The 18,716-nt window shown below is 41.1% G+C and overlaps 1 protein-coding gene across 1 annotated transcript in view; it reads left to right on the top strand.

Annotated features, from left to right (window-relative positions):
- LOC306758600 (proenkephalin-A-like) overlaps positions 1-17,478 on the top strand; it is a gene marked incomplete at both ends in the record, with an annotated part of 74,819 nt that extends 57,341 nt beyond the window's left edge. Inside the window, 4 exon segments of the mRNA XM_079243928.1 lie at positions 16,879-16,965; positions 16,967-17,329; positions 17,331-17,387; positions 17,389-17,478. Coding sequence (XP_079100054.1) covers positions 16,879-16,965; positions 16,967-17,329; positions 17,331-17,387; positions 17,389-17,478 — 597 coding nt within the window.
- Between the last annotated feature and the right edge of the window lie 1,238 nt (positions 17,479-18,716).

The following is an 18,716-nucleotide window of genomic DNA, read 5'->3' on the forward strand; positions in this document are numbered from 1 at the left end:
GACTCTCTGTAGGTATGTTTAATAACGGTTGGTACTGTAATTGTTATTTTATTCATTCTTTTTTTTTTTTACTTTTATTTTTCTTTTTTTGTCTGTTTTTGAACATTGTCACTATCCTACTTTGTTGTATTTCTGTACTTTATATTGTTTTGCAAATACTGTAACTTTAGCAGCTTAGACACGCCTTGCTTTTCTCTCTCTTTTTATTCCCTTTCATTTCCACTTCCCCTGCCAGGTCCAGCTCGGCTATCAAGACTGACCATGATAATAAAAAAAATAAGAATAAGAATAAGAATATTCAGATTATCTGGCGAGCTGTCCAGGGTGTACCCTGCCTGTCGCCCAAAGCCAGCTGGGATAGGCTCCAGCTTCCCCGCGACCCTGAATTGGAATAAGCGGTTCGGAAAATGAATGAATGAATGAATGAATATTCAGATTATCAGGGGGAGCTAATGAGATGTCTCCCTTCACAAAGCAAATCTGGCTTTGTGAATCTTGCTGTTCTGTATGCTGAGATGCTGGACAGGACAGGTTAAATAAAAAAAAATGGAAACTGAGTAAATAAAACTGCGGTGACAAAATAAACAGATTAAAAATATAACTACAAATATAATCCATGAATTGACAATAAAATTGAAATAAAGTGCAAATGAAACTAATCTGTGAATGAATTTAGCTTCTTCAGCAGCCATGTTTTTTTCATTGCAGAACCAGAGCGTACTCTTTATATCTGGGACAAGTAAACGATAGCGGTCTCAACAATTCTTTCCTGTCATGCTAATCTCTTCATGAGAACCCCGAGCCTCTGAGACACCATCAGACCCAGTCTTAGTGGAATGGGGGAAAGGCTCGCTCTCAGAGAGGCTTCCAGTGTTGCTCCAGGTCCGTTTCTGCCCACAAGGGAAAGTCCTGATTCATGAAAGTAGTTGTGGATGGGAGAGGTTTCACAGCCCTCAGGGCCAGACATCGGTACAACAGTCATCCAGACGGAGCCCAGGTCCAGTTAAACCTGCTGCCAGTGGACACTTCCAGAAGCTGGGATTCCAGATGTGCAGGCAAAGTCACGTCGTTTTCAGTGCGGTCCACAGAAAATGGGTCCAAAATCAACGTATGTCCTTCGCTTGGATCTTCAGGAAAGTAGTCATCAAACTTCTCTGCCAGCTGTGAGGTGCTGAGAAACGATGTCACGGATCTTCACCTGAAGGGAACTTTCCAGGATCTGAGACAAAAACGGAAACATGTCCATTGTCTTTCCATCCTCTTGATCCACAAAGCAAGTTTCCTCTTGAAAGCTTGAACTTTGTCTGCAACAAAAAATATGTTGCTGTTTCTCCCTGGAAGTGAGATGTTCAGCTGGTTCATTAATGAGAAGATGTCACAGAGGTATGCAGGTATGATTTCTTCTGTGTGAGAAAAGAGAAGACCTCGTTCCTCATTTCCAACCAACGCTTGAGGACCTGTCATCGTGAAAGCCATCTCTGTGGTAAAGCAGCTGGACATGACCTGCTTCCATGTCTTCACAAAGTTTGGCAAAACATCTGGAGTTCACAGCATTATTTTTAGTAGATTGTTTTACATCCATCACTTCGTGGAGTTCTGGTGACATTTCTTGTGGTGCAAGGCTTTCACGGAGCAGAAAATGGCGAGTCCATTTCGCTTTTGGTCCGATGATGCCGTGTTGCCTGCCAGTCGTTGAAGCAGCACAGTCCCTGCAAACCTCTACGCAGTTCTGCCGGTCCAGGCTGTTCTCCAAACAGTGCAAACTGAAACACAGTCTAAGGACAAGGAGAATCCATCACCTTCAGAGGTCAAAGGGGAAAACTGTGCCATTCTTGGCACCTATTTAAAAGAGCACACTGAGCCTGCCAGGCTGAGAAGGAAGGACTTCCAGAGGGAGGGAGACACTGCTGAAGTTTTCAGCCATGTTTGTTTAACAACCAACAGACCATTGTCAGCAGATCTCAGAGACCTGCTGGGAACGTAGCACTGTAGACGGTCTCTGATTCAACCAGATGCTTGGTCATGTAGGGCTCTATATGTTAAAAACAGAATGTTAAAATGCGCTCTGTGTGAATGTTGGGGAGCCAGAGCAGCTGGGTCAGTAGCAGGGTCGACTTAGTCAGCAGCCTTGCATCAGTGTTCTGGACAACCTGCAGACGGCCAAAAGATTTTTTACTTAAGTAGGTAAAGGTGGAGTTGCAGTAGTCGAGTCTGGAGGAGATGAAGGCACGAACAATCACCTCCATCTCAGGTGGTGAAACAATTGGACTCAGCTTGGCAAAGCTTTTAAATGGTGAAAACAAGAACAAGCTATTTTATGTGAGCATCCACAGATAATGCAGGGTCCAGAATTCCACCGAGGGTCTTCACTGAGGGCTTCATAAAAGAGGCAAGCGGGCCGAGACTCTCAGCTATCTGAGGGAACAATCTATGGAGCTTAGGTTTTTTTTTTTTAGAATGACAGCATTCTTGAAATAGTTATGAGCTATCAGCTGCGTGTACACCTGGTGTTCTAGGAGACCCTGTTCCCCCACCCCACCCGACTGTATGTCCTTATTTGAGGTGTCAGATCTCTGTACTGCCCCTCACCAACTTGACCAGCTGCTACTCAAACTCTTCTTGATAAGGTCTATTTTTTGTACATCCTGTCAGAAATGACATACCCAAAATAAGTAAGGTATATTATCTCAACTACAAGAGCTGTATTTTATTATCTTGGTCTCAAATACAGCTGAGTGATATTACTACAGAATGAAGATATGTGGTACTGTGAGAATAAATTCACCTGGAATGCTGTAGAAAATGTAAATGTTATCTCCTAAAACCCAATCACAATACCTGCAGTGAAAACAGACAATTGCAGCTCAATTAATCAAACAGTGAGTAGCACTACATAGAAATTTTGTCCTACAAATGAGTGAAGTAGTGCAAGTAATTAGCAAAGTGGTCTTAGGAATTAGTAAAGTAGTCCAAGGAACACAGTAACATATATATATATATATATATATATATATATATATATATATATATATATATATATATATATATATATATATGACATTTATAATGGATACTAATAAATTAAGTCTTCTCTATGCTGCTCATGGCACATACTCAAACAGTGTGTTTTAGATTTTATTAAGTGATGTCAGCATTGCTATAGCTACTCTTACCTGATACATGATGAGGCTTTACACACAAGCACACACAGCTGCATGATTTATAATGTTAATGGGCATCCAGTTAGCTTGCCATTATGAGCACATTGTCTAATGCATGCAATTGACTCAGAAAACACACATAAAGTTGAACCGCAGGAGCAATCAGGAGGGCTGATGATCATAAAAATGTGTTGGTATGAAGTAGAAGTGCAACAAATCCAGGTTAAACACTTTCATTACTATCGTGGTTCAACAACTCAAGCAGCACATCATTCAGCAGAGAGCGCTAAGACTTCTCTGTCTGAGTCGTGGGTGGTTGATCAATAGATCAAACCATTAGGGTGGCCGGGAGGGGGATACAATATTACTTTTTAAACCAGGTAGTGTATAGTTTCTACACTTTTATAGCTTCTTTGTTTGGTATTTTTTATTTTAAAAAATGCATACACTAAAAGAAAAAAAAAGATTTTACTGGTGCTTTGCTTCAGTTGGGGTGCTTCAGCACCCCCAAAAATGGGCTAAAAACGCAGATGGTCCTGGGAATTAGAGAAATCATCCTTGAAATTAGAAACTTAGTTCTTGTAATGACTGAAATAATGCTGGGAATTGGTAAAGTGGCCCTAGGAATTATTAAAGAATCACAGAAATCAGTCTCCCTTTTCATTACTTAAGTAGTCCAAAGAATTAGCAAGTCCTGGGAATAACACTGTGTTCCTAATTATTTTTCTCTGATTTCCCATAGTTGATGTAAATGATAGTCAGCATCATTTTCAAGTCATCAACCATTACCATGCAAAACAGAGTTTCTCATAATTTTATAGGCTGTTAGAACTGAAAATAATTCTTTGTTGAATTTGTAGAATTACAAGGTTATATCTATAGAAATCTATATCGTTTCCAGTCAGAAACATCTTAACAGGTCAAGTTACATTTTAACGTTGGACCCGTTATTTGACAACAGCTTCACTGTTCTTGCATCTGTTGTACTTGAGTTTTTGGAGTTTCTGCTTGAATTTGTTTGCAGGATGTCAGAAAAGGCTCCCAGAGCTGATGGTTGGATGTGAATTGCCTCTCACCCTCATAGATTTTCTGCTTGAAGAAGCACAAAGATTCTCAGGGGGGTTAAGGTCAGGGGAGGATAGGGGCCACACCATGCATTTGTCCTTGTAATTCCCAAAGCAAGCAGTGATGCAGAGGTTTTCCTTGCAGCATGAGATGGTGCTTCATCATGCATGAAGATGATTGGTTTTGGAAAGCATGGTTCTTCTTGTACCATAGAAGAATGTGGCCATCCACTACTGCTGCCATCTAGGGCTGCACAGCACTTATCAGTCAACAATAGTGTTTGAAAATTAGTCTTGCAGCCATTTCTGCTTGTGAGCATTGTTTAAGGATGGCTTTAAGCATCACTACAATCCTCTGAAGGATCCTTCGCTTTGATGTATGTGGGACTCCAGAGACACCAGCAGCTTCAACAACCTGTTTGCTGCTTTGTAATGATATTTTAGCAGCTTTGCAAGGAAATTATTTGACCAAAATAGAAACCCCTGTTTTGTTGAGAATGTCAAAAAATCTCTGGATAGGTATCAGGTAGTAGAAGCAGTATTTTTATTTCTTTAAAAGGCTTTGACAATGGTCTCATTTTATCAAAACATTTATTCTTCAACAATACTCCTGAGGCAGTGGGGTGGTACCTGGTTCCGTACCAGACACAGCCTGTGGCCTCATCAGCTCCGTCGTTGCTCGGCTACAAACAAAGCATCCAAACTATAGACTGTATATAAAGATGGGCGGAGCCTCCGTGACATCACCCATAGGTTTCTAAAGAGCTGAATTGAAGCTCGGTGGGCGGTTCCTACCATCACCATCTTGGCAGAGGCATGCGTGTCGTCTCACCCGGAAGATACAAATATGGGCAAGAGGTGGAGCTGAGAGGGGGGCTGTGAGCATCATGGTGGATGATTGACATCAAGCGAACTCCGAGCTTTCTGTAGCTAAGAGCTAAACGAGCTAACCTGGAGATAACAGGAGCTAACCAGCTAACGGAGGTAAGCGGACTAAAGCTAAGTCACGTTGTTAACCGGCTAAAAACCGCGGTTGTTCTACATTCTTCTTACTTGAAGCGGGAGATTGGGTACCTGTCAATCAAAAGGACACGCCCCTAAATATGCCGAACTTCGAGATTATATTACTTTAAAATGGGCGAGTTACAAAAAAATTCACTCCCCCCACAGTTGTCATGAAGGTAAAGCTGACCTATTAAACTGAAAATGGATTTTTGAACCAGCCTGTAAACATGTTTATTTCTGCTGTGAAGTTGGTCTTTTTAACATGGGAGTCTATGGGGATTCACTTTGTTTTGCAGCCCCTATGAATGAAGGAGGAACTGCAGTTTTATGCACTTCCACATAGGCTTCACTTTTAACCGCCAAAGGCTTCGTCCATCTTTCATATACGGTCTATGATCCAAACTCATTCATGGCGATCTCCGGAGACTTCAACAACGTCTCCCTCTCTGCAACTCTACCAACATTCCGGCAGTTTTTCAGCTGCTCCACCAGAGAAAATAAGATGTTGGACTTCTTTTATGCAAATATGAATAATGGATACAGTTGTTCTGCCCTGCCTCCTTTAGGAAGATCTGACCATAATCTGGTTCTTCTCACCTCCACCTACAAGCCCATCGTTCAGCAGCAACCAGTCATCACAAAGACTATCAAAATCTGGTCTGCTGAAGCTGAAGATGCTCTTAGAGGAGGCTTTGAGGCTACAGACTGGAACGTCCTCTGTGAACCTCATGGAGACGACATCAACGCCATGACTGAGTGTGTGACAGATTACATAAACTTCTGTGTGGACACCATCGTCCCAACAAGAACAGTGAGGTGCTTTCCCAGTAACAAACCCTGGAACACCAGTGACCTGAAAAAGCTGCTGAACATCAAAAAGAAAGCCTTCGGGGATGGAGACAGGGAGTTATTGAGGGCAACACAAAAACAACTTAAAACACAAACTAAGAAGTGCAAGGAGGACTACAGAAAGAAGTTAGAAAGTCAGCTCCAGCAGAATAACGTGAGGGATGTGTGGTTTATCTAGCTAACCTGGGTTAATCTTGATAGCCTGGGTTAATCTAGCTAACCTGGGCTAATCTTGCTAACCTGGGTATTTCTAGCTAACCTGGGTTAAACTAGCTAACCTGGGCTAATTTAGCTAACCTTGGTTCATATAGCTAACCTGGGTTAATCTAGCTAACCTGGGCTAATCTCGCTAACCTGGGTTTATTTAGCTAACCTGGGTTAATCTAGCTCACTTGAGTTAATCTAGCTAACCTGCGTTAATTAGCTCACCTGGGTTAATCTAGCTAACCTGGGCTAATCTAGCTAACTTAATGTAGCTAAACTTGATTTATTTAGCTAACCAGGGTCAATCTAGATAACTTGGGCAAATCAAGCTCACCTGGGTTAAACTAGCTAACGTGGGTTAATTTAGTTCACATAGGTTAACCTAGCTAACCTGGGTTAATCTAGCTACCCTGGGTTTATCTACCTAACCTGGGCTAATCTAGCTAACCTGGATTTATCTACCTAACCTGGGCTAATCTAGCTCACTTGGGCTAATATAGCTCACTTGAGCTAATCTAGCTAACCCGGGTTGATCTAGCTAACCTGGGTTTATCTAGTTAACCTGGGTTAATCTTGCTAGCCTGGGTTAATCTAGCTAACCTGGGCTAATCTAGCTAACCTGGGTCAATCTAGCTAACCAGGGCTAATCTAGCTAACCTTAGTTTATCTAGCTAAACTTGGTTAATCTAGCAAACCTGGGCTAATCTAGCTCACCTGGGCTAATCTAGCTAACCTTGGTTTATCTAGCTAACCTGGGTTAATCTAGCTAACCTGGACTAATCTAGCTCACCTGGGTTAATCTAGCTAACCTGGGCTAATCTAGCTACCTTTGGTTTATCTAGCTAACCTGGGTCAATCTAGCTAACCTGGGTTAATCTAGCTAACCTGGGCTAATCTAGCTAACTTTGGCTAATCGAGCCCACTTGTGTCTGTCTGTGTTGTGGGTGTTTCCACCCCTCCGTTGTGGTTTTATTGAGCCGGTCCACGCAGATGGTTTTCCAGTTTAGACAGACCTTTTGTTTCACCTTCTTGTCCTGCTCCAATGGACTTGTCTCGCTATGGACCTGGATCCTCGCCTTGCTTTCAGGATCAAACCCCCCACCCGCACCTCTCAGAACCTGGTTTTTGTGTGGCTGAATTTCTGGCTCCTCGCAGTCCACAAGGGTTTATGGATAACTGCAAACCTGAGACTTCAGGAAACAGAATTTAGTTTCAGAGTATGGTGCTGCAGGGCTCCTCGTTCCAGACATGAGGACCGGCAGACATCATCTAACAGTGGCATGTCGTGGGGTAGAGTGGACTGTGGGGAACTTATAGTCTGTCAGCAGCTGTTCATGCAGCTTCATCACGGCTGTGTTTCCTCACACAGCTCCATCACCGTCTTTGTGCTGCTGCAGAGGGAAAACAGCTTTTCAGCCAGACTTCCTACGTTCCCCAGGAACTCCCAGATCCAGGCTGTGGAAACCTCACTTGATGTAGCTGGAATGTGTTGCTGGAGCAACTTGAGCCTTAAATGGGAGATGCTGTTGGTCCCAGCAAGGCTTTCTTTGGCTACGCCAGTGGAATACCCATCTGGATATTTCATTGAGCCAGTTTCCTAACAAAGAGGTTGTCCGAAGTGTCTCCAGAGGGATTTTGTGTGTGCATCTAAGATCTAAGATGTTGGACTTCTTTTATGCAAATATGAATAATGGATACAGTTGTTCTGCCCTGCCTCCTTTAGGAAGATCTGACCATAATCTGGTTCTTCTCACCTCCACCTACAAGCCCATCGTTCAGCAGCAACCAGTCATCACAAAGACTATCAAAATCTGGTCTGCTGAAGCTGAAGATGCTCTTAGAGGAGGCTTTGAGGCTACAGACTGGAACATCCTCTGTGAACCTCATGGAGACGACATCAACACCATGACTGAGTGTGTGACAGATTACATAAACTTCTGTGTGGACAGCATCGTCCCAACAAGAACAGTGAGGTGCTTCCCCAATAACAAACCCTGGATCACCAGTGACCTGAAAAAGCTGCTGAACATCAAAAAGAAAGCCTTCAGGGATGGAGACAGGGAGTTATTGAGGGCAACACAAAAACAACTTAAAACACAAACTAAGAAGTGCAAGGAGGACTACAGGAAGAAGTTAGAAAGTCAGCTCCAGCAGAATAACCTGAGGGATGTGTGGTCTGGAATGAAGAAGATCACCGGCTTCAAGTTAAATGGGGACCAGCCTGATGTGGAGGTCTGGACAGAGCTAATGAGCTGAACATGTTCTTCAACAGGTTCAGTTCACCCCCTACCTCCAGCCCAACAGACCACACACCCTCCATAAGTCCATTGCTTTCCTGTCACGCCTCCAATCTGTCACCCTGCAGCTCAGTCATGGACCAGAACACAGCTTCATCTCCCTCCACATCAGGACATCCTGAGACCTCCACCTTGTTTGTCTCCTGCAATCAGGTTATGAAGCAACTTGAGAAACTGAACCAGAACAAGGCTGCAGGTCCAGATGGTGTCAGTCCCAGAGTTCTCAAGACCTGCTCAGAACAACTATGTCCGATTCTCCAGCACCTTTTCAACACCAGTCTGAGACAAAATAGAGTCCCAGTGCTGTGGAAAACCTCCTGCCTTGTTCCAGTGCCTAAAAAAACACAACCAGCTGAACCAAGTGACTACAGACCAGTTGCCCTGACATCTCACATCATGAAAGTCCTGGAGAGACTCTTACTGGCTCACCTCAATAAGCAAGTAAACACCTTTCAGGACCCATTCCAGTTTGCATATCGTAATGGACTTGGGGTTGAAGATGCCATTATATACCTGCTCCAGAGAGCACACTCTCATCTGGACCATTCAGGCAGCACTCTGAGGGTCATGTTCTTTCATTTCTCAGTGCTTTTAATACCATTCAGCCTGCTTTGTTATGTGAGAAGCTCCATAAATTCCAGGTGGATACCTCCACAACCACCTGGATCTATGACTACCTCACAAACAGACCCCAGTTTGTGAGACTGAAAGGTTGTGTGTCTGAGATGGAGGTCAGCAGCACTGGTGCACCACAAGGAACTGTACTCTGGCCATTCCTCTTCACTCTGTACACCTCAGACTTCCAGTCCAACTCTGAGTCCTGTCATCTGCAGAAATACTCTGATGACTCTGCAGTTGTGGGGTGTATCAGGGATGGACAAGAAGCAGAGTACAGAGAACTGGTCAGTCAGTTTGTTAAATGGTGCGGTGACAATCATCTCATATTAAATAGCAGCAAAACAAAAGAGATGATTGTTGACTTCAGGAGGAAGAAGAATAAACAAAGCACTGTTTCCATCCTGGGAGAGGAGGTGGAGGTGGTGGAGGAATACAAGTATCTTGGAGTTCAGCTGGACAACAAACTGGACTGGAAATGCAACACTGACTACATCTACAAGAAAGGTCAGAGCAGACTGGACTTCTTAAGGAAGCTGAGATGGTTTAACGTCTGCACCAAGATGTTGCATATCTTCTATAAGTTTGTTGTGGAGAGTGCAGTCAGCTTTGCAGCATCTGCTGGGGTAGTAGCATCAGAACCAGAGACTTGAAGAGAATCAACAAACTGATCCAGAAAGCTGCTTCTGTGCTTGGAGTAACTCTGGAGCCGCTGGAGCTGATTGTTGCCAGTTTTTTGCTCTACATCAATGTATCCAAAAAAAGCATTAATTAATATCTGGTTTTGGCTGCAAACAGACAATGAGCACAACAACTGACATCTGTTCTGTTTGACTTACATCTGGAGTGCAGTCAAGACTGAGAGTAGCATTTTGTTTCCTGGATATATGCCATAATGGAATGCAATGTTTTGAGTAGATGATCTAGATTTGCTCATTTTTGTCTGTTGACCAATATAGTGTGCTCTGGAACTTTCATGTTTTATTTTAGCTAAATAATTATTCATGACAGGGTCAAAACTAGTCAAAAGTTGAGTGGAAGAGCCCCTAAAAGACAAATTCTTGAAGCAAGCAATACAGTGATTGAGATTAAACATTTGATGACATTTCGCCACTTTTTCTTCTCTGCTTCTAGTTTTGTCAACTGATGTTGGCGTATTACTATACACTTTTTCATGGCTAAGTCTAGTTCTCTCCCCTGTAGTGGGCCAGATTGCTGAAACAATCTTTCACTTGGTGATACAAGCACCAAAATTGGCACACAGGTGCTTCAGAACCTCTTGTCTCAGAAAAGCACGTTAGCCAACTTGAAAAACAAAATGGCTGCCCTTTTTCAAGCTGGCCGTTCCAATACGAAACAGTATTTGCACTAAATATTGTCAAAGTAATGACATTTTTATGATCTGTACATCAGAATATATTTTTTTTGACACAAATCGAATTCTGCGATCAGAATGTCAATATCATTAAGTATTATAGTGATATGATGACAATTATATGAACTAGCACTGTCTCAGTGAAGTTACCGATGTGGTATCTCAATTTGTTGTGACAGAAGCACAATATAGGTAATACAGCAGACTGAAGTGACTTGTTTGAATTTAGCCTGGATCATTGTTTTGCTCTTTGCATTTACAGCTACACAGTTGTGTGCACTTCAGGGTGTAGCAATAACATTTGCATAGTCCTCAACATTCACCCGTGCAACGACATTTTGTCAGCTGCTGGCAGGACTGAGCAATGGGTGGGAGGGTTGACCAAAGAACTTCCCAGGGTTCACCTTTTTTTTTGCCAGCCCCAGTTGCCAGGACTTTCAGGTTGCATTGTACATTCTGTTGATTGGCCCCATATGCAAGCAGCTTGGAATGCAGGCAAGGATGGTTGCATCAGTGTAGGAAGATGCTTCTGACATTACTGGGCGAATGTCTTTGGCAAATGCTAGGAGTACATCTCGACCTTTCTTGTAGGCTACAAGTCCAGGTATCTCTGACAGCAGCCTTTCTTTCAGCCTGGTTGAGTTCACACCAGGTATGTCTGTCCCAAACTGCTCAGTTTGCTCCTTGACTAACCAGTTCAGTTAGTCTGAATATGACTGGCTCATCAGTGCTGTATCTTTTCTCAATGACATAGGCCAGGAGTTCCGAGAATACCAAAGGAATACAATCCTTTTCTTGAGATGACTCCAGTGTTTCTTTGTTCTTTTGGGCAATGTGTGCTTGCTCTCTGTTATACAGAGCAGTCAAGAAAGAGCAATGGTACTTCAGTTCTAGGGCCACCACGTCTCTACCACTCAACAGAGCCAGTAGTCTACCATCATTGAGGTTACCGGCACATTCATTGAGCCTCTCATTCAGTTGCATGGTCATGGCTTGCCGCAGCTCTGATGTTGGTTCCTTCTTTTCACAAAGGAAACATTGTTCCATATCCATATTAGTTCTTCACATTTTTGTGCGAGTTTCATCAGGACTGTTCTGAATTTCAGCTGCTCTTTTAGTTGCACGTTTAAGCTTGCTGTTGTTGAACATGAGACAAAATGTTTGATGGTACTTTGCACTGTTTCGTCGCAATGTGTCCTCAATGCCACCTCCATCATCTAGTTGTCTAGATGGGTCTAGTTTAATTGGTAACAGGTTGATTGCCTGAAATTGTGGTATGTTCGTGGCTAGCATGGAATAGCCATCAGAACTAGACTCATAGCGTGTAGGAGGAGACTTCAACTTTTCTCTTGTGTCTGTCTGACAGTGGCAACACTTCCCCCAGTCAGTCTTGGCTCCGCTACTCAATGGGTTGTTCGCAGACATTTTGCGTATACAGTTGAAGGCCGAGGGGCTATCCTTTTACCACCTAACCGTACAAAACATGAAAGCACATTGAACTATGGGATACGACTAGGTGCAGGCCTTTGTTGCCCTACCTAGCCCAATCGTTCATCTAACGCCGTTTAGATCCCGCACGATCTGTATGTTTTCTGGGTAACTAAAGCCCCATTACTCTTGGCTCGGCTCTCCCGCGCTGGCACACCCTGTCAATTCAGGCACGGCTATTTAACTACACTTCAACTAACTACACTTCTAGTTGAAATGCATAAGGGGCTTATTAGATAGCATTTGGGACACACATGGATACTACTGTCTAAAGTTAGTTTACCACAACAACAGTTAGTAACTAGAGTTAGTACGCTACAAGCCGACATTGAACCCCATGCTGAGTTTCACAGCAGTAATGTCACCAGTGTGCCCTGGTTGTGCTTTGACATCACTCTTTTAAGGTATCACAAGCCAAAAGCTTTAATATTAAAGTACAGTAGTGTGAAGAATAATTAGCAATTGACATATACACTTTGTTACTTTGTTACCACAGAGCTTAGAAACATGCAAGGTTTAAGTTGAAAACAGCCCTGCGGAGGAAACTCATTTCAGCCGCCTGTATACTAGATCTCCTTCTTTTGGTCATGACCCACAGCTCATGACCATAGGTGAGGGTAGGAACGTAGATCGACTGGTAAATCGAGAGCTTTGCCTTCTGGCTCAGCTCCTTCTTCACCACGACAGACCGGCGCAGAGTCTGCACTTCTGCAGACGCCGCACCGATCCATCTGTCCATCTCACGCTCCATCCTTCCCTCACTCGTGACCCAGACCCAGAGATATTTACATATTTCCTCAGAGTCAATATTAGCCATATTTGTATTACTTTACATTTTTATAGCGCTTTTCAGACACCAAGTCACAAAGTGTATCATATTATAAAAACATAAAATGAAAAGAAACATACAATACATTAAAAAAAAAAACCAATACAATATTACATTCTATTCCATCATCAGTTTATTTCTTTGTGAGAGTACTAAAACACAGTTAATCAGAAACATTTTGAAATGGGATAAGTTAATATTGTTCTTTAAACATTCATCTGTTGTATTTTACAACATTTACGGGTTTTAGTTGTAGGATGCTTCTGGTGTCATTTCAACAAAACAAACAAACAAAAAAAAACAACAACAACAATGAAATAAACTGTGCTGGCCCAGCCAAACATTATGCTTTGTCAGAAGAATTTTCTAAGTCTCATAATCTTTTTTTTTTTTTACCAGCTCCTGGGATTAACAGCACATTTTAAGACTTGAAATCAGTGCTTTAAGTGGGCTGGTATGCAGCGGTACGCAGTACCGGCACTTGTTAATTCTTTCCCTTTGCGTACCGGGAATTTTTTTCTAGCAAAGAGTGTAGACCGGGACTACTTTTTACAGCGTATGGTGCATTCCAGGACTTTTACCGGCTTTCTTAATCAACCAGTATACCCTCCTTCGACTTCACTACATATTACAGCTTGTTACATGTTTGTTGACTTTTTATTAAAAAAATTTTTAAAAAGGTCGCCTCAAAAGAAATGACTACATAACAGTCATTTCCTACAGTAGTACTACTTAACAGTCATTTACTACAGTAGTACTACTTAGTCATTTACTACAGTAGTACTACTTAGTCATTTACTACAGTAGTACTACTTAACAGTCATTTACTACAGTAGTACTACTTAGTCATTTACTACAGTAGTACTATATAACAGTCATTTACTACAGTAGTACTACTTAACAGTCATTTACTACAGTAGTACTACTAACAGTTATTTACTACAGTAGTACTACTAACAGTCATTTACTGTAGTGATACTACAAACAGTCATTTACTACAGTAGTACTATTTAACAGTCATTTACTACAGTAGTACTACTTAGTCATTTACTACAGTAGTACTACTTAGTCATTTACTACAGTAGTACTACTTAACAGTCATTTACTACAGTAGTACTACTTAGTCATTTACTACAGTAGTACTACTTAACAGTCATTTACTACAGTAGTACTACTTAGTCATTTACTACAGTAGTACTACTTAACAGTCATTTACTACAGTAGTACTACTTAGTCATTTACTACAGTAGTACTACTTAGTCATTTACTACAGTAGTACTACTTAACAGTCATTTACTACAGTAGTACTACTTAGTCATTTACTACAGTAGTACTATATAACAGTCATTTACTACAGTAGTACTACTTAACAGTCATTTACTACAGTAGTACTACTAACAGTTATTTACTACAGTAGTACTACTAACAGTCATTTACTGTAGTGATACTACAAACAGTCATTTACTACAGTAGTACTATTTAACAGTCATTTACTACAGTAGTACTACTAACAGTCATTTACTACAGTAGTACTGCTAACAGTCATTTACTACTGTAGTACTACTTAGTCATTTACTACAGTAGTACTACATAACAGTCATTTACTACAGTACTACTACTAACAGTCATTTATTATAGTAGTACTACTTAGTAATTTACTACAGTAGTACTACTAACAGTCATTTACTACAGTAGTACTACTAACAGTTATTTACTACAGTAGTACTACTAACAGTCATTTACTACAGTAGTACTGCTAACAGTCATTTACTACAGTAGTACTACTAACAGTCATTTACTACAGTAGTACTACTAACAGACATGTACTACAGTAGTACTATTTAACAGTCATTTACTACAGTAGTACTACTAACAGTCATTTACTACAGTAGTACTACTAACAGACATGTACTACAGTAGTACTATTTAACAGTCATTTACTACAGAAGTACTACTAACAGACATGTACAGCAGTAGTGCTACTAACAGACCTGTACTACAGTAGTACTACTAACAGTACTACAGTAGTACTAAGGTTACGGCTGGTCAGTATTTATGCAGATTATTTCCAGATTAAAGATAATATGACTAAGAGTTATGGACCAGGCCTGATGCTGGGAAAACATGTTTCACAGAGGAAAAGTGTAATAGTACTACAATAATAACTGTAGTAGTAGTACTACACTGTTAAACTAGTCTGGTAATGAGCTAAATAAGTCTAAATGTAGTACTTTTTATGTTTTTAACCCTTCCATGCATAGTGGACCTGTAGTGGGAACCTGTTTATCAGCTCTTTTCTGTATATTTATGAATGAGGAGGGTATTTCTGTAAAGAAACTACTTTAGTGGTTTTTGTTTTACAAAAATGTGAAAAACGTTGCATTGTTTTATTATTATTATCTATTAATTCATGCATGAAAGGGTTAATGAACTTTAAGTTGATGTATTTACATTTCAGTGTTATTTTTAATGTCCAGCAACGAGGTTTGAAGTTAATGAAAGTGTCTCCATGGTACTTTGAATTTGGCAAATATGGATTTAATGTAGAACTTGCTGTGTTTGTTTGCTTTTTTTTTTTTTTGTTGTTTTTTGTTTATTGTTTTTTTTTTTGTCATTTCTGTGCTATAAAACTATTAATCTAAAGATCAATTTTTAGATCTGCATATAAGTATTAGCCATGTTTTTGTCCCATATTTGCATGAGAAACTGACAGCAGTACCACCACTTGTTCTATTCCACTTAAAGCACTGGTTGAAATGTATGAAAAATTAAAAATAAAAAAAAATAACTTCATGACAAACAAATATAATTTAATTTAGTGGCTTTGTCTGGACAAACTGAAAGCAAGTTAAGTAACAAGCAGTCAAGCATCAAATTACTTAAAAACAAACAAACACTTAATCAAAGTCTGAACATGGCTCGCGGTCCGTGTGCTAGTGTGCTAATGGTAGCTAACATTACCTTGTTATGTGAGAGGAGGGATGGAATGGCCAATACATGCATTTTACAATTGCTAATATAAACGTGGGCTTACCTGCAATCCTGGGGGGGGGGGGTTGAATTGTGCATTGAGTTGCGTATTTATCTTTTATATTTTATATTTTAATGTTAATTTATAACCATGGATGGCTGTCCTAAGTTTTTTTAGAGCCCTTCCCAAGAACATGGCCCTGTGTTGTAGGAGCAGCGACGCCTGACTATATCCCATATCCGCCCATCCTCCTATACTTGCATGCTATGATATTCTCACATATATCATACCGCATAAGATCTGTAGAAAGACCTGGCCAGGAGTTTTAGCTTTGGCTAAAAACCCTGCATTTGTACATAGTCACACAAGTTTGTCGCTGATGCCATGCAAACAATGTCCCTGTTAAATAAAATAAATAAGAATATCCAATACACTACCTGTCATGATATTAAGATGTTTGACCCACATGCAACTGAAGCAATCATGGAGAGTTAGAAAAGGTTTCATTGGGGAATGAGGGGTGTGGTTTCCAGAAACTCTAAAGGCTGGTTTCACTGTAACACCAGACATGTGAGTGGAGGTATGATGGAGAATTCTTGGAAATTCTCTACCTGTTGGTGGATGTAGAGAATCAGGGTGATGTCAGGAGATCCGGGTGGAATGGTGCCAATGGTTTGCCAATGGTGGCAGCTGATTAGGTGTTATGGAACAACATATCCACCCATAAGCCTATTCTCCCATTTTTAAAGGGTCTTCTATCTCCTAGTTTCTTTGATAAATAAACACCACACAGCTCTTCTGGTTGGAGTAGATTTCACCACTGTTGGGTCAAGTGAAAGGAGCAAAATCCTAAACCCTTGTGTAAAAGCAAAGACTTAAGACAATGATATGCCGATGGAGAAAGGCTTGGTCACTGTTCATCTCAATTTTATAGATTAATAATAATTAGTAGTTACATAATTCTAAAAGATATACATGAGAATGATTAAAAAAGTAATAACATTTGTTGTTTTTTTTCAGACATGCTCTCTCGAGTGTCAGGGTGTGTTGGACAGCCAGAGACTGCATATGTGCCAGGATGTCCTGTTGGAAGAGGAAAAACAGTCTTTCTCTAGATGCTGACCCTCATCCACAGCAAGCCCAGGAAGAAATCGGCTCCATGACTCATGATGACGATACGGAACAATCGCCTGAACATCAGACTGCTAAAAAGTATGGTGGCTTCATAAAACGCTATGGTGGTTTCATGTCTCGGCGCTCCTCTTCTCCAGAGGAAACCCCAGATGATCTGGGAAACGAGGATGAGGAAGAAAACATTCGTCTGGAGATCCTGAAGATGATCAGTACAACAGAAGATCGTGGTGGTGAGGGGGATAGTCATAGAGGGGAGGTGGCGAAGAGGTACGGAGGCTTCATGCGTCGGGATGAAGGAGGGGTGGCACCAGCCGACCTGCTGAAGGCAGTGTTAGGACCGAGGTCTGAAGAAGCGCTATGGAGGCTTCATGAGGCGTGTTGGACGCCCTGAATGGGTTGATAGACAACAAAAATGGGGGAATGATAAAAAGGGCATGGGAGAATGGCAGCAGGTTGCAAAAGAGGTATGGAGGGTTCATGGACTAGCTTGTCTGAATTATGACCTTCCATCTTTCTGACCCTCCAGTCTTCTCTTGAAAACTTTGTTGTCTGGACTACTTATTGGTGTTTGAGTTTGTGTGTGTGTGTGTGTGTGTGTGTGTGTGTGTCCCCCCCCCCCCCCCCCCCCCCCCCCCCCCGCCCCCCTCCCCAGCCGCATTGAGTACTGTACTGCCTGGCTTTGTATGTTGTGCTTGTGTCTACAAAACTGTGTCAACATGTCCTAGAAAGCTAAAAAATATCAATCTGATGTATTTGCTTTTCATTGTCTTATTTATTAAAGATTCTGTTTATGGAGGTGTGTTTGTGGCTGCATTACTTTAGGTTTTACCAACAGTCTGGATGCATGCCTGAGTCTGATGAGCAAACAAGATGAGATCAGCAACAAAAATGTCAGAAATTAGTTTAGTTTAATATGTTTATTTTTTTAAACATGATAAGGAACACAAAGCAAAAAAAGAGAAATGAAAAAAAGGACATTAAAGGGTTAAAGCTAACTCTTCTAATTATAACCCAATAATTAAAGCAGAAAACAATAACATTTTCAACAGATTTTTCCTTTAAATCTTCTTGGTTAGGGTTCTTCTTGGTCCAAAAAAAAAAAGGCAGAAGTTTCAACTTTCTAAAACTTTTTAAGGCTGACCTACTTTAACTATTTTTATGTGTACATTTTAAATATGAATAATCAATAATAATCATAGTCCATATAAAGCTGAAAAAATCTATACTGGAGTAACGTGAAGATGACTTGGGAAATGGCTGCACTTTAGATTCACTCCAGCCTACGACTAAAATTCACCATTAAAATATCTAAACTCTCCACGAAACTTCAGTTAGTTGGGTGAGTAGCTGTTAATGGCTTAAAGTGTCACAGGCTGAGAATGGATAAGGGAAGATGAAGTGTGCAAACCCTTTTGACGACTTCTGCTACAATGGAAGCTAAACCCACTAGCCCCACCGGCCACGATGCTAATCAGGGAAACAGTATGGCAGATATCCTCGTGGAAATGGTGAAGATGAACATGACTGAATAAAGGGGCAAGTGACATGTCAACTGTTAAGTTGGACGCGGCAGAGCTAAAAAAAAAAAAACAGTAAGTGCCTTGTTGACCCGTCTTGAGGAGGCTGAAAGCTGTATTTCAAATTTTGAGGACAGCAATGTTAACATGGTCAATCAAAGCAAGTCAATAAAACAAAAGCTGGAGCAACTCTGGAGCTGTGTTGAT

Source organism: Telmatherina bonti (assembly GCF_933228915.1).
Source record: "Telmatherina bonti genome assembly, chromosome: 7".
Taxonomy (NCBI): Eukaryota; Metazoa; Chordata; class Actinopteri; order Atheriniformes; family Telmatherinidae; genus Telmatherina; species Telmatherina bonti.